At 45.3% G+C, this 27,443-nt stretch overlaps 2 protein-coding genes across 2 annotated transcripts in view; one reads left to right on the top strand and one right to left on the bottom strand.

Annotated features, from left to right (window-relative positions):
• Positions 1-27,443, bottom strand: part of LOC309337240 (vespryn-like) — a 411,113-nt gene that overhangs the window by 248,345 nt on the left and 135,325 nt on the right. The gene's annotated exons all lie outside the window — the stretch shown is intronic.
• LOC309335191 (zinc finger protein RFP-like) lies at positions 119-27,443 on the top strand. Its single transcript, XM_081850065.1, has 15 exons — positions 119-783; positions 3,439-3,528; positions 4,603-4,833; positions 5,778-5,800; positions 6,199-6,314; positions 6,954-6,980; positions 8,737-8,763; positions 10,178-10,719; positions 15,138-15,347; positions 20,431-20,526; positions 21,643-21,873; positions 22,245-22,267; positions 23,489-23,604; positions 24,152-24,187; positions 26,547-27,443. Exons 1-15 carry the CDS (start codon positions 367-369, stop codon positions 27,071-27,073), a joined length of 2,712 nt encoding a protein of 903 aa, XP_081706191.1. The 5' UTR covers positions 119-366; the 3' UTR covers positions 27,074-27,443.

The raw sequence follows: 27,443 nt of genomic DNA, 5'->3' as shown, positions 1-27,443 counted from the left end.
CAGATCAGGTGGGCAGGGAGGGAATATAATGTACATCCCTATCTGTCGTCGTCGTCCCTCCCAATAAATAAATTAATTGCTAGGATCTGGTGGGTGGGTGGCAGGAAATATTCCCGGGAGCCGCTCCTAGTTTAAACGATCCTAAGAAAAGATCATGGCTGTTTCTGGAGGAAAGAGATCTACCCCTCCCTCTTAGCTCAGGCCACCCATCTGACAGCAGCAAAAACATCCGGCTCAGGCACACCCCTCCGTCCATTGCCGCTCCTCGCTCAGCCAGTCCCGGAGGAGATTCCGGGAAACGGACTGCCAAGTCATTGCAATTGCGATCAGAAGCGAGAGCTGTCCTTATTCCCGGGCGAGGTAGCCATGGACCAGCCGGGGGGTCCCATCCAGGCGCTGTGCTTGGAAGCGACCTGCTCCATCTGCCTGGAGTTCTTCAAGGACCCGGTGATCCTCGACTGCGGGCACAATTTCTGCCAGGGCTGCCTGGCCCAGTGCTGCGAGGAGGGGGGCAAAAGCGTCTCTTGCCCCCAGTGTAGGGAAGCGGTCCCGAGAGAAAGCCCCCGGCCCAACTGGCAGCTGGCCAGCATGACAGAAATACTCCGGAAGCTGGAGGAAGAAGGGAGCGGGGCAGACGCCAAGGAGGGGGGTTTGTGCCACAAGCACCGGGAGCCCCTGAAGCTCTTCTGCAAGGAGGATCAAGCCCCCATCTGCGTGGTGTGCGACAAATCCAAGGAGCACCGGGACCACCGCGTGATTCCCATAGAAGAGGTGACCCAGCAGGTAAGAAATCCCTGCTATGGGGCATTATGGGGCAGTGACTTTGTTTTTCTTGGGGTGGATCTGTGCGGGAAACCACCGGGATCATAAAGTGGTAGGGGACCTCAGAGGTCATCCATTCCAGCCCGCGGCTGCTCCTGCTGCTGCAGGAAATCCACGCCTACAACATCCCTGATAGGTGGGCATGCAGTTCCTGCCCTCTGGAGCAGCTTTCCCTGAACTGATGCACACCAGGGGTTTGGGACTACATCTCCCAGCAGTTCCAGCCAGTCAGGGATGATGAGAGGTGCAATACATCTGGAGGGTGTCAGGGTGGCTGCTGTGGCAGGAGAGGAAGCGAGTTTGCTCCGTCATCTACGTTGAAGGGCTTCGGATATCAGAAGGAGGCCTCCCCATTGCCTCGTCACCATCTCTTCTCTAGGCTAAACATATACTTCTCAGAGTTTATATTTATTTTATCACCTTGGCACCCCATTTTTCCTCTAATAAGTTGAAGAAACTGCAGTGGTTCAGAGTGGCTTAGCAGTCCATACCTCTTCATAGGGGGTGCTGGGAATTGTAGTTCTGGGAACAGGGGGTTCTCCTGACAACTCACAGCACCCCTTAACAAACTACATCTCCCAGAGTTCTCTGGGAGGAAAGCCATGCCTGTTTAAAGAGGTATCACAGTGCTTTAACGTGTATGCTGTCAATGCTGGGTCTTGGCTGTGCTCCAGCAGGGCTCTTACAGTGTTTGTCAACACTGCTATATTCATCATCAGCTTGATGATGATGATGATGATGATAATTTATTATTTATACCCTGCCCATTTGGCTGGGCTTCTCCAGCCACTCTGGGCGGCTTACAACAAAATATTAAAATACAGTAATGCATCAAACATTAAAAGCTTCCCTAAACAGGGCTGCCTTCAGATGTCTTCTAAAAGTCTGGTAGTTGTTGTTCTCTTTGACATCTGGTGGGAGGGCGTTCCACAGGGCGGGTGCCACTACCGAGAAGGCCCTCTGCCTGGTTCCCTGTAACTTGGCTTCTCGCAGGGAGGGAACTGCCAAAAGGCCCTCGGAGCTGGACCTCAGTGTTCAGTCAGAACGATGGGGGTGGAGACTCTCCTTCAGATATACTGGGTCAAGGTCGTTTAGGGCTATGAAGGTCAGCACCAACACTTTGAATTGTGTTCGGAAACGTACATTCAGTACACCACACTTCTGTTTACAGCACAGTCGTACACAGATCTACTCAGAGGTAAGTCCCACTGGTTTCAATGGGGATCACTCCCAGATAAATGAATACAAGACTACAGCTTTATTCTCCTTTTTCCTGGAAGAATTTGTATTGCTTCACTGGGCTCAGTTTGTGGTTATAATCTAAGAGCCCGTCCCGTTTTCCTTCCATTCACAAACTTTGGTTGAAGCTGCTCTCTCATAGAGTATAGTTCTTCAAAAGAAAAAAGACAGAAATCTTCAGGTGTCCACCCCTGAAAAGAAACACCCCTCTTTTTTTTTGCTTATTCCCCCCCCCATATTTTCTCCTCTCTCGTTTACTCATTTGTTGTTGTTGTTGTTGTTGTTGTTGTTGTTGTTGTTTCTAATGCACTTTTATTAAAGATTTTCTTGGTTTACAAAAGTATGTGCAATCTCTCTCTCTCTCTCTCTCTCTCTCTCTCTCTCTCTCTCTCTCTCTCCCTCTCTCTTTTTTCCAAGTAACATTTTTTACAGATCAGTTTCATTTGTTGAGACATTAGGAGGAAGAGGGCGGGAGGGGGGGAAAGATGGGTGGGGGTGGGTTCGGGTGGTGAAGTTTCTGTTATACTTAATATATGTGGGGTTTCATGTCAGTGTCGCTTGTGCTGGTTCTCTGCTATTCACTTGTGTTCCTTTGGTGGTGAGAGAGGTTGGGGTTGGCCTAGGGTGTGGTTGTTTGTTTGTGGTTGGCTGTGGTGATCTTTGTTTTCATGTGTGAGTGAGGTGGGTGGGTGTTTTGGATCAGATTAGCCATATTGATTTGTATGATGTTGGTGGATTTTTGTCATTGTCTTGCTGGGCTGTGTGTGTGATAAAGGGGAGCAATACTGGGGTGAAGGCATCTTCTTCTGTTTGTCCCCGTGCCAGTTTCAGTTTATTGGTTAGTTTTTCTAGTAAGGCTGTTTCCCATACTATTTGGTACCATTGGTCCATGCTTACTCCTGACAGGTCTCTCCTGGTTAATGGTGCTTCTGGCTGCTGAAGGTAGGTGGGTTACGAGTTCTTTGTGGTGTAAATGGGCATTATTGTCTTGGAAGATGTTTAGTAGGGCCAATTCTGGGGTGATTTCTAATACTCATTTGTGAACATTGAAATGAGAGAAGGTTCAGCGTACACCCAGGTTTTTTGTAATAAATACATAACTGCACATTGTGCCTGGGTCTCCAATTAAGTGTGGCACAAAACGTGCAACTTGCAAATAAAATGCGGACCATACCTTCTTAAATACCCATTTGAGCAGAGAAGACATGAAAGGCCCACATCGCGAAAGAGGTCCCTGATTTATCCAAGGCGAAATATGGAGGACAGGTTGCTAGTCCTGCAGTCGTATCAAACATGGCTTTCAAAGGAAATTAATCAGTGGCATCAGTAATTCTCCATATAAACATTCTTTCTTTTCTTTTCTTTCTGCTTCTCGAGGAAAAGGCTGAGCTGAAGTGTTTGGAAAAAGAGAGAGAAATTCTTGCGGATCGGAAACTAGCTGAAGAACTGAGAAGCAAAGAATGTCTGGTAAGTGCTTATTCTTAAGGTACAACCTTCCCCAAGCTAGAGCAGTTGTTTTGGACTACAACTCCCATCAGCCCCAGCCTGCGTGGTCAGGGGTCAGGGATTATGGCAGATGTAGTGTGTGTGTGTGTGTGTGTGTGTGTGTGTGTGTGTGTGTGTGTTTGTGTGTGTATAATCTCCATATGGAGGACAAGGACAGATTGTAGTCTTTGGGGATGGGTGTTGCCTACAAGACTCCTCATCCTCCCCCCAAAGACATCTCAGCCTGGTGTTTCCAGGCTGGCCTCTAGCTGAAGAGTCAAGTGTTGACTACGAGCCATTGGCACATTTGCGGGCATCTTTGTAACGCAGAGTTGGTCTGCCAATGGGCCTGGTGCCAGAAGCCTGCTCCCCATAGAGCACATCCTTGGAGATGCTGCCATCTTCCATTCTGTAGACATGACCCAGTCAACGTAGACATCACTAAGACAGGAGTACAAAAATGCTGGGGATGTAGGCTTGGGAGAGCACATCTTTGTCTGGAATTCCACCCTGCCCTGCCATGCTCAAAATCAGGGGGTAGGCAACCTAAGGCCCGGGGGCGGGATACAGCCCAATCACCTTCTCAATCTGGCCCACGGACAATCCAAGAATCAGCATGATTTTACAGGAGTAGAATGTGTCCTTTTATTTAAAATGCATCTCTGGGTTATTTGTGGGGTATAGGAATTCGTTCATTTGTCCCCCAAAATATAGTTCGGCCCACCACATGGTCTGAGGGACGGTGGACCAGCCCACGGCTGAAAAAAGGTTGCTGACCCCTGGTCAAAATTTTCCTGACGGAGCACATGTGGAAGGCCTTGAGATGTTTCTCCTACGTCACTTGGGAATCACAGGCGGTGAGAGGGTTGGTGCCCCCAGGCCCTCTTTGCGGTCTTCCCATAGCCGCTGAGGTAAACAGGAAGCTGTACCACTTGGCTGACCCAACAGGGCTTTCCTCGCCTTCTTCTCTTCAGGAGTTATACACCTGCATGTAGGAACCAGCCCTCCGTGTTTACGGCCCATCACTGACAATTTCTGTGTTTCCCTCCCCGCCAGACGGAATTAGAAATGGAGAAGCAGAGGGTCGTGTCTGCCTTTGAGCGAATGTACAACTTCCTGGAAGAAATGGAGCTCCTCAGGCTGGCCAAGCTCGAAGGCCTGAAGAAAGAGGTGGAAGTGATCCAGAAGGAAAACCTCACCAGACTCACAGAAGAGATTTCCCACCTCAGTAACCTGATCACTGAAGTGGAGAGGAACTGCCAGCAGCCGGAAAACGAATTTCCACAGGTGAGGCTGAGTTTGCCTCCAGAGGTACACAATAGAAACATCTTTTCATTTTGCCCCCGTTCCATAAGCCCAGATCATGTCTACCTTTGCTCTTCAAATGACACGTATACTCACTTCAGTTACCCATATATGATTTCCTTGATGATTGCCCCCCCCCCTCCGTTAAATTGTATCTTTATTGTTAAGTTGTGGGCGAACATATCAGACGACACAGTGATTCTTCCAAAGCAGCTCTTTATTTGTAAGCTGGAACAGAACTGACTGAGGAGCTCAAACAGCCTGCTTATATAGAGCTCCACTAGAATGCAACAGTAACCATTTTCTGTAACTAGCCAATTACTGAACGTCACTTTCAATCCTTCATTTGCCTACAAACTATCCAATCACTGAACGTCACTTTCAATCCCTCATTTGCATAACTATCTACAGTATCCCCCTGCTGGCCCAGGGTGAGAACTTCAGTACATAACATTTATAGTGGTCGTTTATAGCACCATTTATAGGGTTCTGCTTTTAAACAATCGTAGAGAACTTTCAAAAATGTTTTAAGGTGGGGGGGAAAACTGAAGTGGGGAGATTTGGGGCACAGCGCTTCATGATATCGCAAACACCCAGTCGTTCAGTGCTCTGCACACAACCCCTTCTGCTTCCAGCTGGCAGAATTTGCACACACAGCCCAAGCATGATACTCAAGAGAAGACTGTTCACATGACAAATAATCCCAGGGAGAATTAATTCCTGCTTTTTACAAACCAAGATAAAAAGACCGTTCCCAACTCCCTTTACAAGAAAGGGGAACTCTTCTTGAATCATAAGATTGGAAATAAAGTTGACACAAACGTGGGGAGTGGCATTAATTCCCAGCAGAATAACAAGCAATCCAGCCTGTGTTGTGTTTGTGCAGCTGAACAGAACTCTTTGTCCCCTTCTTCCCATGCTGTCAGGACATCAAAAAGGTTTTGAGCAGGTAAGTGACACTTTCTCACTCCTTGAGTCATAGAATCATCGAATTGTAGAGTTGGAAGGGACCCCGAGGGTCATCTAGTCCAACCCCCTGCAATGCAGGAATCTTTTGCCTGAAATTAATAAGAGTCTTGTGCTTTACCAACCTGAAAAAGGGCTCCCTGACTCTGTTCTGCACCCTGGGATTTCCAGCAACAGAGATATCTCCACGGGGCTCTCAGGAATCTGTGAACCATTTTGTGGGACGTGTCTGTTGGAGAAGATGTCTCCTTAGGTTTCAGAGGAGCACCATATGGGGCAAACCAGGGAATGGATCTGTCTCCTCAGGATAGCTCTCCTCAGAGGAGTTTGCCTGGGCAGGGGCCATGGCAGACTTCTCTGTTTTACCTGCTTCCCCTGCAGATATGAGAAAGGGCAAGTGAGACAGCTGGTGGACCTTTCTCCAGGACTGGAAGAGAAGTTCAGGATTTACTCTCAGACGAATTCCGCTCTGGAAGAAGCTATGGAGAAATATAAAGGTACTGGTGGTAGTCATGGGATATGAGGGAAGGAGGCTGGGTATAGACCTTTGAGAGGCTCCCAGCTCTGGGCTAGATGTGAGGGAAGAGAGGCCCTCAATGAAATGGAAGTGGTTCTCCTCCTGTGGCTCCTCCAGATGTCTGAACTGGCGTCCCAATAAATATTGTCCCCTTCCATTCCATTCCACTTTGGTGGATCTTTTGAGGAGCTTGCATTAAAGGCAAGCTGGTTGCTTTCCTCACAAATAATCTGTGGGCATCAGGGTGGAAGAATCTCATCTCCCACCATCCATATCTGTTTCTGAGGAGAAGGAATGTAGCTTGATGCCATTGCTCTCTTGAGAGGCACCTGGCGGGGCAAGAAAGAGCCTGTGGCAACTTAAAGATCAAAATATATATTTATTATGGCGTACAGTTTTGTGGTTCTTCAGTCCGTGAAAGCTTCGACCAGAATGAATAAATGGGTTAGTCTGCAAGGTGCCACAGGACTCCTTCAACGCTATACTTAATTTTGTGTAAGTGAGACTCTTGTGTGGTTTTCAGTTCTTTTTTTCTCTCTTTCTCGCATGAATTTACACATTGCTATCTACAGTATATGGTGGTCTGAGTAAATTTGTCATCCTTTTCTTCACATGGCAGAATCTCTGGAGGAAGCAGTAAACAAAGGTAGTTTTCTGGGAATGTACGGGAAGGGAAATTTTGATGGGAGACGGTGCTTGAGACAGAGGTTGCTTCCACACTAGAACGTGGGCTGTGGTTCTCCTTTTCCAAAAGTGAAATTATAATTTGTTCTTCATGACCTGTTCTATAAAGCTTATACAAAAATAACTCCTGTTCAACAAAGGTTCCTTGCAACATGAATTAGAAGTTTTCTCTTTGCAAGTTGTGCTTATTTTTTTGTTGCCTACTGATTAGTGTGGCTGGGAGATCAGAGATTAATTGTTTATTAGCTGGCTTCTGTTACTCATCAAGTAGTTGTTTTAGAGATCCAGATTCCATGCACTATTTTTTCTGTTTCTGTTTTGATAGAGAAATACAGTGGTGCCTCGCAAGACGAAATTAATTCGTTCCGCAAGTCTCTTCGTCTTGCGAGTTTTTCGTCTTGCGATGCACGGTTTTCCATAGGAATGCATTGAAAATCAATTAATGCGTTCCTATGGAAACCGCCTTTCCCCGACCTCTTCTGGCGGGCGGCATTTTAAAATCGCCCGGGACAGCGGAGGACTTCTCCGCTGTCCGGGCGATTTAAAAGCCCCTGGGAAGGCAAGCAGGGGGGACAAAGACTTTTGCCCCCCGCCTGCCTTCAGAAGAGGTCCAGGACAGGCTTCGCGGACCTCTCCGCAAGCAGCGGGAGCGCTCCTTGCGGAGAGTTGCCAGCGCGCCCAGGCTTCGCGGCCCGCCGCCCGGCTTCAGGACATCGTTCCGATGCCAGGCGGCGGGGGGAGGCTTTCTCGCCCCGCCGCCCGGCATCGGGACGATGCCCCGAAGCCGGGCGGCGGGGGGAGACTTTCCCGCCCCGCCGCTCGGCTTCGGGACATCGTTCCGATGCCGGGCGGCGGGGGGAGGCGTTCCCGCCTCGCCGCCCGGCATCGGGGCATCCTTCCGAAGCCCGGCGGCGGGAGGAGGTGTCCCCGCCCCGCCGCCAGGCTTCGGAGGAGGTCCGAGGACAGCGGGGAAGACGAGCTGCGCTTCCCCACTGTCCCGGAGATTTCCCTATGGGCTGTCGTCTTGCGAAGCAAGCCCATAGGGAAATTCGTCTTGCGAAGCGCCTCCAAAACGGAAAACCCTTTCGTCTAGCGGGTTTTCCGTCTTGCGAGGCGTTCGTCTTGCGGGGCACCACTGTAGCACTATTTCATTGAGAATGGGTGAGAGGGAGAGAGAAGGAAAAGTCTTAAGACCCCTACAGAGAAGAAAAATTCAGGGGCATTTAATCACTAATCCTACAAACACCCTGAACCAGAAACAATAAAACAAGGAGAACAGGAATCTTTTAATTAAAGTCATACTAGTCTTTGAAAGCCTCAAAAGTGTTCTGTCTGTCCAGACTCTTTTATCATAAAAATGATCATAAAAATCCAATGAAAAATTGGGTGTACAGCAAATAAAACACGGGAATGCAACAATTTAGCAACAATGACAGATTCTCCTTAAAGACTGAGTGAACAAAGGATAGTAATTTAAGAAACAGAAAAAAGATCTAGTGTAGAAACAACCAGGGTTAAAAGGTTGCCCTCTCTGATCATGGAAACCACATCTGAGAATTAAAAAACAACAACAATTAACTAAATGCAGTTGTAATTGAAATTTGAACTTGATCAGTTTAGTGTGAGAGGTTTCACTCCCTCATGAAACATTAAATGATAGACCACTCTGTGTATGATGGTGTCTGATTTAATTTGTCTCTCTTTCCTTTGCGCAACAGAGTCTCTGAATCAAGACTTGTACAAAGGTAACTATATGAAAAGAACTAAAAATAAAATAAAAAAGTGGGAAACTTTTGATGGGGGATGGAGGCTCAGCAGCAGCCCCACACTGAAGTATTTAATTGAGTTGTGTCAGGTCAGGGCTGGGGCCCTCCAGGCGCTGTCAGACTCCAACTCCCACCAGCCCCAGCCAGCATTATCAATGCTAGGGCATGATGGGAGTTGTAGTCCAAAACATGGAAGGCATCAGGTTGGAGAATGATATCCTCCAGAGCTTTCAGATGCCCCAGCCAGCATGACTGTAAAGACTGGCGGAAGTCCTACAAATCTCCTTGGAGGGCACCAGGTTGTCAAAGTCTGCTCCGGAGAAAGGAGACAATATGAGAAGTGGGGGTGGGGAGGACAACAGGCCCCAGTGGCCAAAGCAGGCCTCAAGGCCTCTCTTATCTGGCCCCCTCCAGACTCTCCCTAGGCAAACACCTATCACTGGCCTTCCCTGAGTGTGTTTGTCTGGCTAGAAGGTGTCCGTCAACTGCAGCAATGCCTCTTTGCATGCCTAGATGAAGATGTGTGTGTGGAGGCCTTTGGTTTTTGCATGGCTGGAATGTCACCTAGTGTGGAGGTCAGAGTTGCATCTGCTGACCCGCCCACTTTCCCATTTGACCCCGCCCATCACTGGCCTCTGGAAAGTTGCCCAGGATGAAATGTGGCCCTTGGAAGCTGAAAAAGCTTCCCCCAGATCCGATCTAGCCTCTGAGACTAGTCTTTCCAAGGATTTAATACACCCTGCTCTTCTATCTATCATCTATCTATCTATCTATCTATCTATCTATCTATCTATCTATCTATCATCTATCTATCTATCTATCTATCTATCTATCTATCTATCATCATCATCATCATCTATCTATCATCTATCTATCTATCCACACCCTGCTCTTCTTTCTATCATCTATCTATCTATCTATCTATCTATCTATCTATCTATCTATCTATCTATCATCTATCATCTGTCTATCTATCTATCATCTATCTATCTATCTATCTATCTATCTATCTATCTATCTATCTATCTATCATCTATCTATCATCTATCTATCTATCTATCTATCTATCTGTCTATATCTATCTATCTATCTATCTATCATCATCTATCTATCTCTATTATCTATCTATCTCTATTCTATATCTATCTATCTATCTATCTATCTATCTATCTATCTATCTATCTATATCTATCTATCTATCTATCTATCTATCATCATCATCTATCTATCTATCTATCTATCTATCTATCTATCTATCTATCATCTATCTATCTATCTATCATCTATCTATCTATCATCTATCTATCTATCATCTATCTATCTATCTATCTATCTATCTATCTATCTATCTATCTATCTATCTATCTGTCATCATCTACCTTCCCCTCTGCAGTGAATTTCACTCTGGATCCGGACACCGCAAACCCCTTCCTCATCCTTTCCGAGGACCTGAAGAGCGTGAGAAGAGGAAGTCGATACCAATCCGTGCCCGACAACCCCGAGAGATTCGACATCATGATGAGCGTGCTGGGCCGCGAGAGATTTGCTTCGGGGAGGCACTGGTGGGAGGTGGAGGTGGAGGAAAATTTGGGGCGGTGGGCCGTGGGGGTTGCGAGAGAGTCCGTGAGGAGGAAGGGGCAGGTCCGCATAAGCCCCGACGAGGGGTTCTGGGCTGTGGGGAAGTCGTTCCACAACAGCCACGACTTAACCTCCCCGTGCCAAATTCTGGCTTTCACATCCCCAAAGCCAACCCCCTTGATCCTGAGGCGTAACAAGCTCAGGAAGATCCGAGTGTCCCTCAACTACGAAGAGGGTCGTGTGGAGTTCTTCGACGTCGATTCGGACGACCTGATCTTCGCTTTCCAGCTGGCCTCGTTCTCTGGGGAGAAGATCCTCCCCTTTTTCCGGGTGTGGAGAGGGGTCAGGTTGAAGTGCTGAGTTCTAAGGGCGAATCTTCCCGCATCTCAGCTACAATAACTTTCACCTTCCTGAAAGGAGGTGACATTCTAGCGCTTTCTCTACACCCAGGCAAGGAGCTTATGGTCTTAGCAGCTTCCCAACAGTAATGGTGTCTCCCAGTCCTAGAACTTAACTTCCATCGGCGATGAGAGAAAACAGAATCAATGTAAAAACATAAGCGAAACAGGGATCAGAGACTCCCTACACTGGGCATGGGGAACCAGTGGCCCTCCAGAGGGTGCTGGGCTCCAGCTTCCCTCAGCCCCAATTAGCATGGCAGATGGTGAGGGATTATGGGAGTTGTAGTCCCAACAACTGGAGGGTCAGAACCTCCCCAATCCTGCCCTACAGCTTCAGTCCTGGCTGTTATTTAAAACCTTTTCTTCCCCCAGCTATATATTTTTGGCAGGGCCTTTAGAAGACACACCAAAGGGGGGAAAGTTCAGCTATGGTGGACTTCTGTTTATTAATGATTCCACTTTTCTACCATACGGCGGCTTGTATGGGATTTGTAGTAGTCGCCCACAGATCAGGTGCAGAGCTGCTTGGCTTCAACTCGTGCCCTTCAGTTACTGCAGCTCCATCGATTGAGTCTTGCCATTCAGGAGTCAAAGCGGGAAAACGTGGTCCTGCTTCTGGAGAGGGGAGGTACATCTGCCTCAACCTAAGATGGGGAATCTTGATTCCCATCAGCCCTTGTATTGCAAATCAGGCTTTGTAGGAGTCCAGCGACATTGAGTTCCCCCATTCCCTTCTAGGAATTGAACTGCAACTGGAAACCAGAAGTGTGGGTGAAGCTTTTTGATAATATCTCTTTGGGGTCAGGTAATGTGCTAAGCTTTCTGGAGGCCATTTTTGTTCTGATGGCAAGTTAGACAGGAGCCCTTTGTGAGCATTGACAAGATGATAAGGCATAGAGATAAAAACCACTTAGGTGATGTTAGCTTTTTCCTCCCCCCCCCCAATAAATTTTTATTATTTTCTTTACACTATCATTCTTACAATACATTAATCAACATATAAACATTTTTGCTCTGCCAAGCTTGCAACTTCCCTCCTTCTTCAGCTGGTATCCCTTATCAAATCCAATCGCATATTTTAACTTTTTACGTCTTATCTACATTGTAGGAGTTAGATCAGTCCTGCTCGTGTCTTTTAAGTTTTACAGTTATCCTTTAAGTATACAATAAATTTTCTCCCATAGCTTTTTCCATAGCACAGGGAATGTGGAGACATTTCCATCTGTAAAATCATAGGTACCTCCATCTTTGAGATGGACCTTAATTTGCAAACATCTTCTATTTGTGCTGTTTTCTCCTCCGTATCATTGGCATGTTGTTTACAGTGCCAAGTCCTGTAGCATAACATAAATAAAAATCGGCTTGGCAAACACTTCTGACAATCTTAGGCTTTTTTCACTCTCTGGTTATGCTTATGGGGGGGAGGGGACTGGAAGCTGCTTCCCGCAATAGTTTTGCTTCTAATTTTCAGTTGTTTGGAGGCTGGGAAGGCAAGTACAATCTCTTGGCAAGAAGGCTGACAGAATATAAGGCATGTGTACAGGGTGTTGGAGGAGACTCTTGAGAGTCCCATGGACTGCAAGAAGATCCAGTCTCTCCATTCTGAAGGAAATCAGCCCTGAGTGCTCACTGGAAGGACAGATCCTGAAGCTCAGACTCCAATACTTTGGCCACCTCATGAGAAGAGAAGACTCCCTGGAAAAGACCCTGATGTTGGGAAAGATGGAGGGCACAAGGAGAAGGGGACGACAGAGGACGAGATGGCTGGACAGTGTTCTCGAAGCTACCAGCATGAGTGTGACCAAGCTGCGGGAGGCAGTGGAAGACAGGAGTGCCTGGCATGCTCTGTTCCATGGAGTCACAAAGAGTCGGACATGACTAAATGACTAAACAACAACAACAACAGGGCCAGCCACCGTGAATTAGGATGCTAAGTGCTGGATCTCTTGAGCTTTTTTAATCCACCAGGTGTGGATCCAGAATTGGCCTCCACAGCCACTTACGGACTCATTGTTAAAACCGTGTTTATGGAAGACAATCTTACTCGGCTACAAGTGATCGCCAAAGAAGAAGAAGAAGAAGAAGAAGAAATTAGGATGCTAATTAAATGTATAAAGTACCACATTTCTCAAAGTGCAAAGAACTGCAAATAAGAATCTCAGGGAACTGCTGTTTTCTTTTGTACAGTGGTACCTCAGTTTAAGAACTTAATTCGTTCTGGAGGTCCGTTCTTAACCTGAAACTGTTCTTAACCTAAGGTACCACTTTAGCTAATGGGGCCTCCCGCTGCCGCCGTGCGATTTCTGTTCCCATCCTGAGGTAAAGTTCTTAACCCGAGGTACTATTTCTGGGTTAGCGGAGTCTGTAACCTGAAGCGTCTGTAACCCGAGGTACCACTGTACTGTAGTTCCATAATGAAATGCCCCAAATGAAGGCAGGCTCACAAGGGGGAGGAGTCACCCCTGCAAGGTGCATTTCCTTAAGAACGTAAACCGTTCCCTCAAAACCCCAGTTCCAAGTCTCTTCTCCCTCACCAGCCAGTAGAAACTCTGTGCCCTGTTTTCTCATCACTGCCATTCTGGCACATGGCCCACCTGACTACCTGTCTTGGGGGCGCGTGCAGAGTGCGGAGGAGGCTTAATTCTCAGCATGACTGAAGAGGGAGCAAAATGCCCAAGATCTCCTCCTCCTCCTCCTATCTAGGAGGCTGCACGCTTGAGCATTTGGGCAAGCCATTGTTTGGTTTAGTGCTGGTTCTGCTCCAGAACATTGTGTTTCATCCTGTCACGGCTAAAATGTATCTTTCATCCTCAGACATGGTTTCATTGGTTTCACAAGGGAAATTCCTCCAAACCGTGGCTTTAAAATGAATAGGGAGGAAGAGGAGCCAGTAAATAACTTGTTTACTTTAGGCTGGCAGACACTACAGGATGCTGGTGCAAACGTTGAATTTGACCAAGTTGTGCACAAAAGAAATCTGAAATAAACTATATCTCTGCGTATAACAAAGTAGTAACTCAGCTCCTAAGAACCAATTGCATCTGAGTGGGTTCATGTTTCTTTGTGAAGGAAATCCGCTTTTCTTTCATGAAGTGCCTGAAGTGGAAAAGGAAAGGCCTTGGGCTCTTTCTGCATTCAGAAAAATTCGCTTGTTCTCTTTCTATGAGGAGCAGGAGGAAAGTTACAGGAACCCTTCATCTCGCTGTTTATGATGATGATGATGATGATTTCAATTTACAGTGGTACCTCAGGTTACATACACTTCAGGTTACAGACTCCACTAACTCAGAAATAGTACCTCGGGTTAAGAACTTTACCTCAGGATGAGAACGGAAATCGCGTGGCGGCAGCCGGAGGCCCCATTAGCTAAAGTGGTGCTTCAGGTTAAGAACAGTTTCAGGAAAAAATAGACTGTTAATTGGTGAAAGGAGGGAAAGTAAAGTTACATTATATTAAGATAAATTACAGAACAAAAATTGGAAAAGATGGAAAGGATTTGCTGAAATAGTTAACCGAACTAGAATACAAAAAAGGGAGGTGTGAGGAGGTCAAGGAAACAAGCAAATGAAAGATAAGTTATGGGAAGATTAGCTGTGTTTTTGTTTTTGTTTTTTTTCTTCCTTATTGTGATGTGTTGTTTTGTTTTTGTTCAATATGGTGTTTTTACTTTTTCTTTTTGTAACCTTTAAAATTTTAATAAATATTTTTTTTTAAAAAAAAAGAACAGTTTCAGGTTAAGAACGGACCTCCAGAACAAATTAAGTTCTTAACCCGAGGTACCACTGTATATGCCTCCTTTTATCAAAAGTTCCCAGGGAAGTGTGTGACATTAAAAACACATTACAGAACATCAATGAGAAAAACATACTGAAAATTATGCTGACAGATAGCTTAATACAACCTTTTGTATTAACCAAGTTGTTTTGACACCTAAAGCAGAAAAAAAAACCACCACAAATGCTTTCCCAGGGAGTACAAAATACAATGAAAACAAAATTAAATAACAGATTTGCTACCCAAAATCAAACAGCACCTCTCATTGCATCTGATTGTAAGCAGGATTTTCCCCGTTTACCTAAAAGAGAAATTAAATAACAGATTTGCTACCCAAAATCAAACAGCATCTCTCACTGCATCTGATTGTAAGCAGGATTTTCCCTGTTTACCTAAAAGAGAAATTCCCTAAGTGTCTGCGCGCACAAAAACACACACCCTGCTAGTTATATAATTCTTGGTCAAGAAACCTGAAAGCGAAACCAAAACACTTGGTTTTTTTGTTGCTTCCTGCTGCTCTCAGATTCCTCCGCCATCCGGTGTCCGTTGCACAAAGGGAAATGCCAGGCCTTTATTGCATCAAAAGGAGCTTGAGTTAAGAATTGCTGCTGCTGCTGCTGCTGTTGTCACTTGGAGACAGGCTTGGAAGAGGAGGAGATGGAGGAGATGGAAATGTGCGAGAAGCACTGTGAGCCCCTGAAGCTCTTCTGCAAAGACGACGAATGCCTCATCTGCTTGGTCTGCGACAGAGCCAAGGAGCACAGAGGACACAACGTGGTCCCTGCAGAGGAAGCTGCCCCAGACTACAAGGTAATGGTATTCACCGTGACAGAAGGGCAGGGAAGAAAAACATGTAGTTGTCCAGCTTTTGGGGGGATGCCCCCAAAGAAAGGACATTACAGGTGGGGAGGAGGAGAGGCTTCAGTGGGATTTGAACAGAACCTCTGTTAATTGAGTACTTTCTATGCTTTTCAATAATTTTGGTAGATCTAAGCCCATGGATGTAGCCAAGTGAGTCCGTAAGTGACTGTGGAGGCCAATTCTGGATCCGTACGTCCACAGTGGGGACATAGGTTTCTGGGCAGGAGTTGATCCTGGCAAGCATTCCTTCCTCTTAGCCCGTTTCTCCTTTTTGCCCTGAGTTCGGGCGTCTTCAAAGTCCATGACGCCTTTGGTAAAGAACCATGTGCTACACCGTAAGTAACGTGGAGGAAAAGGTGGTTTAAATGCAACAAATCAGTCAAAATGAATAAAGCAGTACAGTGGTACCTCGGGTTAAAAACTTAATTCGTTCCGGAGGTCTGTTCTTAACCAGAAACTGTTCTTAACCTGAAGTACCACTTTAGCTAATGGGGGCCTCCCGCTGCCACCATGCCACCGCCACGCGATTTCTGTTCTCATCCTGAAGCAAAGTTCTTAACCCGAGGTACTATTTGTGGGTTAGCAGAGTCTGTAACCTGAAGCATCTGTAACCTGAAGCGTCTGTAACCCGAGGTACCACTGTACAGTGGTACCTCTGGTTACAAATGCTTCAGGTTACAAGCTCCACTAACCCAAAAGTGGCTGCTCCTGGCTGCAAACTTTGCCTCAGGATGCGAATGGAAATCACACACCTGAGGGGCATGCGCAGCATTACACAGGAGACCCCATTAGTGAAAGCGCGCCTCAGGATAAGAACAGTTTCAGCTTAAAAACTTACCTCCGGAACGAATTCAGTTCGTAACCAGAGGTACCACTGAAGACTTTGAACACAGAAGACTTTGAACAGTCATGGTTTCCCCCCAAAGAATCGTGGAACTGCGGTTAAGGGTGCTGGTAGTGATGTGGGACCTCAATAAAAATAAAGATAAAAATAATTTATTATTTATACCCCGCCCATCCGGCTGGGTTTCCCCAGCCACTCTGGCCGGCTTCCAACCGAATATTAAAAACAATACAGCGTCAGACATTAAAAACTTCCCTAAACAGGGCCGCCTTCAGTTCTAATACAATACTCTCCTCACAGAGTTACAATTTCCAGAGTAACCATCCCTCTTCCCAGGAAACGCTTAGCTTTATCTCTTTTCCACACCAGCAATTTTTTCCAATGTCCTTTTGTGCTGTATATCTCTTCTCTGCAACACACGCAGAAGAAACTTTGCTTTTAGATTCCATTCCTACTGCCTATAAAAATTTCTCACAGGTTTAGGATTCAGTGTCTGCGCTGAGCTTTCTGCATACGTTTTGTGCAGCTTCCATTAATTTTTGTAAGTAGTTTTTGGGAGATTTTACTTCTCATCATGACACAGAAATATTTGTCGTCGTTGTCATCATCGTCCCCCCCCCCCACCACCACCACCCTGAGCTTCAGGCTACGGACAGCTTTGAACAGATGTTATAGAATTTTGTTCCTGGTTCACAATTTTATCATGAAACACTTTTTTTTTTTACTTTTTTTGTAATTCTACCTGGACCAACTTTCTCTTTGATTTTTTTCTGGATGCCAGAATGATCTCTAGTACCACATATCTAACAACACAGAAAAAACCATGCTGTCCAGAAAAAACCATGCTGTCCAGGGTTGTAAAGTCTGCGGAGAGAATAATTGGGTGCACTCTTCCCACCTTGGATCAAATCTATGCTGTCAGGTGCCATAAGAAAGCTGCAGAGATAGCGCAGGATAGTACGCACCCCGGAAATGATCTCTTTCAGCTTCTGCCTTCTGGAAGAAGGTACAGGGTTATTAAGACCAGGACTAGCCGCCTGAGAAACAGTTTCTACGCAAATGCAATTCTGGTTCTAAACACAGCATAAGGAGTCTTTACAGTATATTGTATTTTAAAATTGGGTTTCAGAGTTTTTAGGGGGTTTTGAATGTTTTATGTAGATTTCCAATTTCACTGTTCTGTATGGGACAATGACAATAAAAATATCGTATATCGTATAGAAGCAAGTTTCTAGGAATTTCACTATGTTCCTAAACTAAAAGGCCAGTTAAGGTAAAGGTAAAGGGACCCCTGACCATTAGGTCCAGTCGTGACCGACTCTGGGGTTGCAGCACTCATCTCACCTTATTGGCCGAGGGAGCCGGCGTTTGTCCGCAGACAGCTTCCGGGTCATGTGGCCAGCATGACTAAGCCGCTTCTGGCGAACTAGAGCAGCGCATGGAAAGGCGGCTTACCTTCCCGCCGAAGCGGTACCTATTTATCTAATTGCACTTTGACGTGCTTTCGAACTGCTAGGTTGGCAGGAGCAGGGACCGAACAATGAGAGTTCACCCCGTCGCGGGGATTCGAACCGCCGACCTTCTCATCAGAAAGTCCTAGGCTCTGTGGTTTAACACACAACGCCACCCGCGTCCCAAAGGCCAGGTAGTTAATGGGATAATGTAGTAAACTTTTAACTAGAGTATTGTTGGTGTTTAGCTAGTCCAGTGTAGGATTCAGCAATGGATAAGATGCAGCTAGTTTTAATCATGCCTATTGCAATCACCACTTTATACTCTCTTTTCTCCAAGTTTCTGTGTACAACGTGCTGTCGATTTCTCTTTGACATTATAAGGCTGGTGTCTTTCACTGGCTGAAATGCACTCACTGCTCTTCTGCTGGTGTATTTAAAATTAATCTTTCCAAACAGATTGTAGCCTCTTGGGTCCTGTTTGATCACCAACCTCATTTTCAATCTCTGCTGCGTTTGGGGGCCACCTTGTTCGTTCTGCTGGGTAGGGGCTCAGCAGCTTCGCAGTGTTGAGAACTTAATTGGTTCATGTTCACAGAATGTTATATATAACACATCCTGCCAAACAGTTGCTTGTGAGCGTTTATTTCTTCCTGGCTGCTGTTTGCGGTTCCAGACCGGAAAACCCAATTGTGTGCTTGCACAAGATATGCAGAAACACAAAAATCCAGACACACAGAGGCTGACAAGATTAAATATTTTTAACCACTGTTGATTTTAATCAACTTTTGAATAGTTTAATACCCGTTTTTATCCACTGATTGGCAATTTAAAAAGTTTTCTATTGTTGTAAAGTACCTAGAGGTGGGTTTTTGTTTTGTCTTTTTACAGTCAAGGGGGTAGATAAATTTTGTAAGTAAGCAAGCAAGTAAATGAAATCAGCTATTACATTTAACAAGTAAAATGAAAAAAGTAATGATAGACAAATAATAATAGACCAGATGACTGGTTGGCCAATAAATCTTTATTACAAGGATAGGGAGACTGGATTTGAGGTTGTTGGATTCCAGTAATAATAATAATAATAATAATAATAATAATAATAATAATAATAATAATAAATTACCTATACCACACCCATCTGGCTGGATTTCCCCAGCCACTCAGGGAGGCTCCCAACAGAATTAAAAGCACAAGAAAAGATCAAACATTAAAAACTTCCCTAAGCAGGGCTGCCTTCAGATGTCTTCTAAAAGTCAGATAGTTGTTTATTTCCTTGACATCTGATGGAAGGATGTTTCACAGGGCAATCACCACCACCGAGAAGGCCCTCTGCCTGGTTTCCTGTAACCTCGCTTCTAGCAGGGAGGGAACCGCCAGTAGGCCCTCAGAGCTGGACCTCAGTGTCTGGGCTGAATGATGAGGGTGGAGACGCTCCTTCAGGTATACTGGGCCGAGACCATCAATCCCAGGCCAGCATGGCCAGTGGTTAGGGATGATGGAAACTGTAGCTGAACATCTGAAAAGCCACAATTTCTCCATCTGTCCTTTAACATTTCCCCCCTATGTGGTCTGTCTCTCTTCTTTAGAAATCAGCTCTGCCACTTAAACCCTTCAGTTTCCAAATAGCTCTGCCTTTACATCTGTTTATTTCCCTTTCCCTACACTCCTGAAATTGCAGTTTGGCAGAGAAGGGCTCAGGAGTTCAGTGGGCATTGGAACGTAATGTAAAAGTGCTGTCTCAAATGTATAAAATGTATAAAAAATGTATAAAATATAAAATATTGTTGGAATGGGTGACAAAGGATGAGCAAGTAAAATCCTCAATGATACAATGGGCAATAGATATTGTTCATAATATAGACATGGAAGAATGGGAACAATTGTGGAATGGGGATATAAAATTTACAGCATGCTATGGTTTAAGAGAAAATTATATGAAAATGATATATTGACGCTATCTAACACAGAGTAAACTGGCAAAAATGTATAAAACTAAATCAAATTTTAAGTGTTGTAAATGTAAAGAGAAAGAAGACTCTTTTATCATATGTGGTGCTCTTGCAGTAAGGTTAAGGCTTACTGGGAAATGATATACAATGAAATGAAAAGGATGTTTAAAATAACATTTGGTGGTTTGTTTTTTTAAAAAATAGCAGAAGCCTTTCTCTTGGGAATTATAGGGATAGAACTACCTAAATTGGATAGAAAAATTATTCATGTATGTGACTACAACAGCAAGAATGCAACTTGCCCCAAAATGGAATGAAGCAGAAGTCCCAGCAAAGGAAGAATGGATACAGAAACTTTTGGAATATGCAGAAATGGCAAAACTTACCGGAAGAATAAGAAATCAAGATAAACTTTTTTATATATAAAAGAATGGAAATGGTTTATTGAATATTTACAGATAAAAACACTGGCAGGGTTACTGTAATAACCTGCAGCTACATAAGAGTATATTTATAAAGAAGATAAATAAGTGAGCAAATTATGTTGATTTGGATATGCAGAAGATATTAAAAACAAATTTAAGGAACCACAGAAAAAGTGGAAAGGAAGTCAAGTTTTAAGATGTCAAAATGATTGTAAGATCAGTGAAATGTATATATCTGAAAAGTATATTTTTTTAAAAAAAATAGTGTTTAGTGGGCATCTCTTGTCCCTCCCTGGAAACAATGACATTTGGGGCTTGCTCACTTGGCTACATGATGTTGTGCATTTTCTGTTTGTTTAGGAAGAAATCGAGGGCCACCGGAAGTCTGTGGAGCTCATGAGAAAGAATTTTGAGGACCGTGTGTTGGCCGAAGAGCTGGGAAGCCAAGAATGTCTGGTACGGGTTTGTTGTTATTATGGTATAGAATCATAGAGTTGGAAGAGACCACAAGGGCCATCGAGTCCAACCCCCTGCCAAGCAGGAAACACCATCAGAGCACTCCTGACATATGGTTGTCAAGCCTCTGCTTAAAGACCTCCAAAGAAGGAGACTCCACCACACGCCTTGGCAGCAAATTCCACTTTCGAACAGCTCTTACTGTCAGGAAGTTCTTCCTAATGTTTAGGGGGAATCTTCTTTCTATACACCTGGGGGTCAGCAATGCAGAGCTTTAGGGAGGCAGCATGCCCACCCTAAACTTCTGTGGCAGCTGTGAAAGGTCTCAGAAATCCCCTCAAAAATCCACAATGTCCCATGGAGAAAACGGGGGGGGGGGGCGGGGAGCAAGGCTGGTCAAATGTTGCTGAACCACAGCCAGATCCAAAGTGAGCACTTCTGAAGGCAGCCCTGTTTAGGGAAGTTTTTTAAGTTCTGATGTTTTATCATGTTTTTAATATGCAGCAGCTAGTCTGGTGACTGGGAATGGCCACCAGGACCACATAACACCGGTCCTGAGAGATCTGCATTGGCTCCCAGTACATTTCCGAGCACAATTCAAAGTATTGGTGGTGACCTTTAAGGCCCTAAACGGCCTCGGTCCTGTATACCTGAAGGAGCGCCTCCACCTCCATCGTCCACCCCAGACACTCAGATCCAGCGCCGAGGGCCTTCTGGCGGTTCCCTTCCTGCAAGAAGTGAGGTTACAGGGAGCCAGACAGAGGGCCTTCTTGGTAGTGGCACCCACCCTGTGGAACACCCTCCCATCAGATGTCAAGGAAATAAGCAGCTATCTTATTTTTAAAAGACATAGGAAGGCAGCCCTGTTTAGGGAAGTTTTTAATATTTAATCCTGTATTGTTTTTAACACTTGATTGGGAGCTGCCCAGAGTGGCTGGGGAAACTCAGCCAGATGGGCAGGGTATAAATAATAAATAAATAAATAATAATAATAATAATAATAATAATAATAATAATAATAATAATTAATAATAATAATGCATTCTCCGTAAATGTTCCTCCTCTTCCATCTGGTTTTCCTCCCCTCGTTTCACTCTTTGTACATTTGCCTCCTAGGCAAAGTTAGAAGCCGAGACAAAGAAAGTCACGTCATCGTTTCATCGGATGTGCAGATTGCTCGAAAGAATGGTGCACCTCAAGCTGACCCAGATGGAAGATCTGAAGAAAGAGATCAATAAGAGGCAGCAAGAAAACGTCAGCAAGCTCTCCAAGGAGATCTCCCACCTCAACGATATGATCGTTGAGATGGAGGAGAAGTGCCAGCAGCCGGTCTGTGGATTCCTGCAGGTGAGACTTGAGACCATGACATCTCCCAGCAGTTCCTACATGAGAAATGTTGGCCGGCTGCCTACCAGCCCTATTTAGGAAAATATAAACTGCCATTTGGACATTAAGGATTAGAGCTGGGCTTTCTCTCCATCATCATCATCATCTCCTCATGAAACAAATGTTATTACTCATTATTACTTCTTAGTATTTATTAGATTTTTAAGCCACCCTCCACCAGAATGTGGAATGGGGACAGGCTTCCATTTTGTCCTTCACCTCAGGCCCTAGTTCTTCCATAGAAGGAAGGGGGGAAAGGACTCTCCACAACAACAAAGATCAGGCCAGTGTGTGTGCTGGCTGTGTAACTGAGACCTATTTCTCTGTTTCAGGACATCAGAACCGACTTGAACAGGTATGTGGCTTTCTCCTACGATCTTTTGCATTTCATCTCTGGTGGGATTCCATTTTAAAAGCAAACAAACACATTTCTGTGGAGCGCTGCCAAGTGCTAGATTTCTACCTCAGAGTTGCTGAGGAACACAAATGGGACAATTGACAACCCTCTGAAGATGCCTATTGCTTGATACTGAAAGGCAGAACACCTTCCACACGACACAAAAGCTTACACTGCAGCCAACTGTATTCCTAAACTCATTCATTCCTGAATTTGAATCCATTGGTTTGGCTCCTACTCTCTGGAGCAGCAGAAAACAAGTTTGCTCCATCTTCCATTTTGACAGCCCTTCCAATATCAGTCTTTTCTTCAGGCTAAACGTACCCAATTGCCTCAACTGTTCCTCATAAGGTTTGGTTTCCAGACCCTGTGAGGAAAATTAACTCTGAACCCCCAAAATTGGGATTGTCTCCAAACCTGTGCCAAAGTTTTGCAGGGTGGTTGTTGTTTTTAGCGAAAACCCTGCAAAATTTGGGATCCCTTCCTAACCGGTGGGGACGCGGGTAGCGCTGTGGGTTAAACCACAGAGCCTAGGACTTGCCGATCAGAAGGTTGGCGGTTTGAATCCCCGCGATGGGGTGAGCTCTCGTTGCTCGGTCCCTGCTCCTGCCAACCTAGCAGTTCAAAAGCTCGTCAAAGTGCAAGTAGATAAATAGGTACCACTCCAGCGGGAAGGTAAACGGCGTTTCCGTGCACTGCTCTGGTTCACCAGAAGTGGCTTAGTCATGCTGGCCACGTGACCCGGAAGCTGTACGTCAGCTCCCTCGGCCAATAAAGCGAGATGAGCACTGCAACCCCAGAGTCGGTCACAATTGGAACTAATGGTCAGGGGTCCCTTTACCTTTACCTAACCGGTGCCAATCTGTTACAGTTGTTTTGAAGTGAAACCCCCATGTTTTGCAGCACCCAACAAACTGAGCAATTGATACATCACACACAGGGTTCGTACCTAACTACAAACCCGACCAGGAGGAATGTTATCTCATTCCTCCATTTAACCATGAAATCAACTAGAGCAGCATTTTCTTGTAAAGTAATGCCATGTTCAAATGACAGGCTGAGGTATCAACTTATGAGTAAGATCTACTCTCAACTACATGTCAGGCTTCAGCACTGCAGGTGGGCCGGGGAGCAGTAGTCCCTAGCCATCCCTTAAATGTTAACCATCTTCCCTTCCAGATATGAAAAGGAACAAGTAAGGGATGCAATTGAGCTTTCTCCTGGATTGGAAGGGGCGGTTGGAGTTTACTCAGAGAACAGTTCTGCTTTAGGAATTGCTGTGGAGACATTTAAAGGTACTGGGAACAAGGTCAGCAGTTTGAATCCCCACGACAGAGTGAGCTCCCATTGCCCTGTCCCAGCTCCTGCCAACCTAGCACAGTAGTTCGAAAGCACACCAGTGCAAGTAGATAAATAGGTACCACTACGGCGGGAAGGGAAACAGCCTTTTCATGTGCTCTGGTTTCTGTCACGGCGTTCCATTGCACTAGAAACGGTTCAGTCCTGCTGGCCACATGACTTGGAAAGCTGTGTGTGGACAAACGCTGGCTCCCTTGGCCTGAAAGTGAAATGAGTGCCACAACCCCAGAGTCGCCTTTGACTGGACTTAACCGTCCAGGGATCCTTTTTTTACCTCACTGGGATGGGAACAACTCTGGAAGGTCAAGGGAGACAGATGTCTGTGGGTGCTCCACTCAGTTGCACAGCTGATGTTAGTGAGAGAAAGGGAGGGAGGCATCGACAGTGTCCATTGGAGTCTTTTATCAGGTGCTTGATTGACATGTAATGTGACAGTGCCAAATGTATTTGAATAAATGGATAATTCTTTCCTCCACATAACAGAGTCCTTGGAATTCCTGGAGCCGGCGCTGTACAAAGGTAATTTGCTTGGTCAGATGAGATGGGAGGTGGTGCTTGAGGTGGTTTCAAGGGGGCTAGCTGTGGAAGAGGGCCAAATTAGATGTTACCATTTGCTTTAATGAGAACCATGTAAATTGCACGTGTGGCGCAGGGGGGTGGGGCAGGGACAACATCAGGAGAATAAGAGTTAAAGTCCCCCATGCCGCTGCAGAAATACTGCAAAGTTTATGAATGCTAAAAGGATGTTGGATATGAAAATAATATGGCATTAGCGATACAGTGTGAAAAAACATGCAAAAATGTAATAGAAAAAAGGTGAGTGACAAAAGTTTTATTATGTCAAAGGTAAATAATATGTTAAGGGTATTTAAATATAAGGAGGAAAGATTGGAGATATAATAGAGTGATTTTAATAATTAGAAATGATTTCTGAAAGAGGGTTAGAATTTGCTGTATTTGATTGGGTAAAGAGGAACACAAAAAAGGGAGGCGTGAGGAAGTCAAGAAAGAAAGTTATTCAAGTATGAATTTAATAGCTGGAGTTTTTACTTCTTTTTTATTATTGTTAATTTTATTTTTTCTGTATGTTGTCTTTTTTCTTTGGTTCTGCTTTATGTGTATAAAAAACTTAATAAATATATTTTATAAATAAATAAATAAATAAATAAAGTCCCCCATGCCGGTGCTAGGGTATGAGCCGTGAACTGTAACCAAGGTATGTTATTGGGTTTACGGTTCATGGTTTGTCTGAAGGAGATGAGCCTGGATTTCTACAACATGCCAAACCATAACAGGCAGCATAACAGGAGGACTAAGGGAGGGCAGTGGCCTTAGTCTGCAGCAGCTAGACTAGTGACTGGCAGTGGCCGTGGATACCATATAAAACCAGTCCTGAAAGACCTAGATTGGCTCCCAGTGCATTTCTGAGCACAATTCAAAGTGTTGGTGCTGACCTTTAAAGCCCTAAACTGCCTTGGCCCAGTATACCTGAAGGAGCGTCTCCACCCCCATTGTTCAACCCAGACACTGAGGTCCAGCTCTCAGGGTCTTCTAGCAGTTCCCTCCCTGCAAGAAGTGAAGTTACAGGGAACCAGGCAGAGGGCCTTCTCGGTGGTGGCGCCTGCCCTGTGGAACACCCTCCCATCAGATGTCAAGGAAATAAACAACTATCTGACTTTTAGAAGACATCTGAAGGCAGCCCTGTTTAGGGAAGTTTTTAATGTGTGATGTTTTATTGTGTTTTTAACATTCTGTTGGGCGCCACCCAGAGTGGCTGGGGAAACCCAGCCGGAAAGGCAGGGTATAAATAAATTATTTTTATTATTATTATTATTATTATTATTAGTAGTAGTAGTAGTAGTAGTAGTAGTAGTAGTCTCCTCTCTAGGGAACCTTCATGCATAGCCGTTTGCACTAAGCTATGTTTTGGCTTATGGCTTGTCCACACTTCTGCTTGTCCTGTCTCTGGGTGGGGAAAACACTCTTTACCACCAAATTGGAGCAAACGTCAATTGGGTTTTCCGTGGACTTATGTTTGTTCTGACTCAGCGGTAAAGAGCAGGTTTTTCCCGGGGAAAGTGGCAGGGTGAATGGAAAACCGCTTGCACCCAAGCCTAGAAACCACAGGCCAAGCGGAATACCTCTTGGATCCATGTTTTCTAGACACGGGAGAAGCGGGGTGTGGACGAGCCAGGAGAGCTGCATGCGAAACAGCCCACAATATCCACATGACTTCACCATTTAGCTCTAGGGAGGTTTAAAAACAGCTCCATCCAATTAGACCATGTAGTACATAAACATTAAATGGAAAAGACATTCTGATTTCGCCTTCCATCCCCAGAGGCCTGGTGTCGAAATTTATATAAGGATGGGGCTCCTTACCTACAGATCTCAACAACTGGGCAGGTCTATTTTGGAGGTGTCACAAAGCCGGTGACTTCATCAGCCAGAGATTTCCCCACTCTTTGCTAAGGCCTCCTGAAACAGATTAAGGCAAAAGTCTGGAAGAAGGAGGGTTGTTTAGTTTTTAGTTTTTTAAAAAATGTCTCCAGAAACAGAAGTGGATTCTTTCTGTGACATCACTCATTCAACCTCTTCCTTTCTTCTCTTCTTCCTTCTTTATCTGTGTTGGTGTAGTGGTTAAGAGCAGTAGACTCGTAATCTGGGGAACTGGGTTCGCTTCCCCGCTCCTCCACATGCAGCTGCTGGGTGACCTTGGGCCAGTCACACTTCTCTGAAGTCTCTCAGCCCCACTCACCTCACAGAGTGTTTGTTGTAGGGGAGGAAGGGAAAGGAGAATGTTAGCCGCTTTGAGACTCCTTAGGGTAGTGATAAAACAGGATATCAAATCCAAACTCCCCTTCTTCTTCTCTTGCAGTGACGGTGACTCTGGATCCAGACACGGCACATTGCCGTCTCATTCTCTCCGAGGACCTAAGAACTGTGAGGAAGGCGGAGGAAGAGCAGACGCTGCCTGACAAACCGGGGAGATTTGATGTTGGGCCCTGTGTGTTGGGCCGCGAGCGATTCACTTCTGGAAGACATTTGTGGGAAGTGGAGGTGGACAACGAAGGCAGCGGGGCGATGTGGGCCGTGGGGGTAGCACGAGAGTCCGTCAGGAGGAAAGGAAAGGGTAGCTTTAGGCTGATTCCCAGCGAGGGAATCTGGGCTGTAGGGGCGATAATGGGCGAACTCATAGCGTTTACTTCCCCCCAACAGACCCCTTTGGCCGTGGGGCAAGACCCTAGGAATATCCGTGTGACCCTCGACTATGAAGAGGGACTTGTGGAATTCTTTGACATGGACAGAGCTGAGCTGATCTTTTCTTTTACGGGAGCCTCCTTCTCTGGGCAGATGATCCGGCCCTACTTCTGGGTAGGGTACAGATCCCAGCTGAGGTGCTGAATCGCAGGAAGGAGATCCTTCCCCTTGTTTCTTATCAGTTCCCTGAAAGAAGGAGCATTCCAGCAATTTTCCTTCATAGCTCCATGAAAGGTTCCCAAGCCATTTTTTCAGCCTCGGTGGTTTTTGAATAGGACCTCCTGATCGCAGAGCAGGAAGAGTAGCTATAAATGAAATCAAATCGTAGAATCATAGTTGGAAGGGACCCCAAGTGTCATCTAGTCCAGCCCCCCTGCAATGCAGAAATCTCAACTAAAGCATTCATGTACAAATTTAAAAAAAATACCACAGAAAGTTTGGTGGCTCCCTTTTGTGGCAGGTTTTTGAAATATTTACGTCTGCATGCAAAAATGGTAAAAGAAGCTACAAACAA

This window comes from Podarcis erhardii, assembly GCF_964252035.2.
Source record: "Podarcis erhardii genome assembly, chromosome: 2".
In the NCBI taxonomy this organism is placed as follows: domain Eukaryota; kingdom Metazoa; phylum Chordata; class Lepidosauria; order Squamata; family Lacertidae; genus Podarcis; species Podarcis erhardii.
This window is presented reverse-complemented; position numbering and strand designations above follow the sequence as displayed.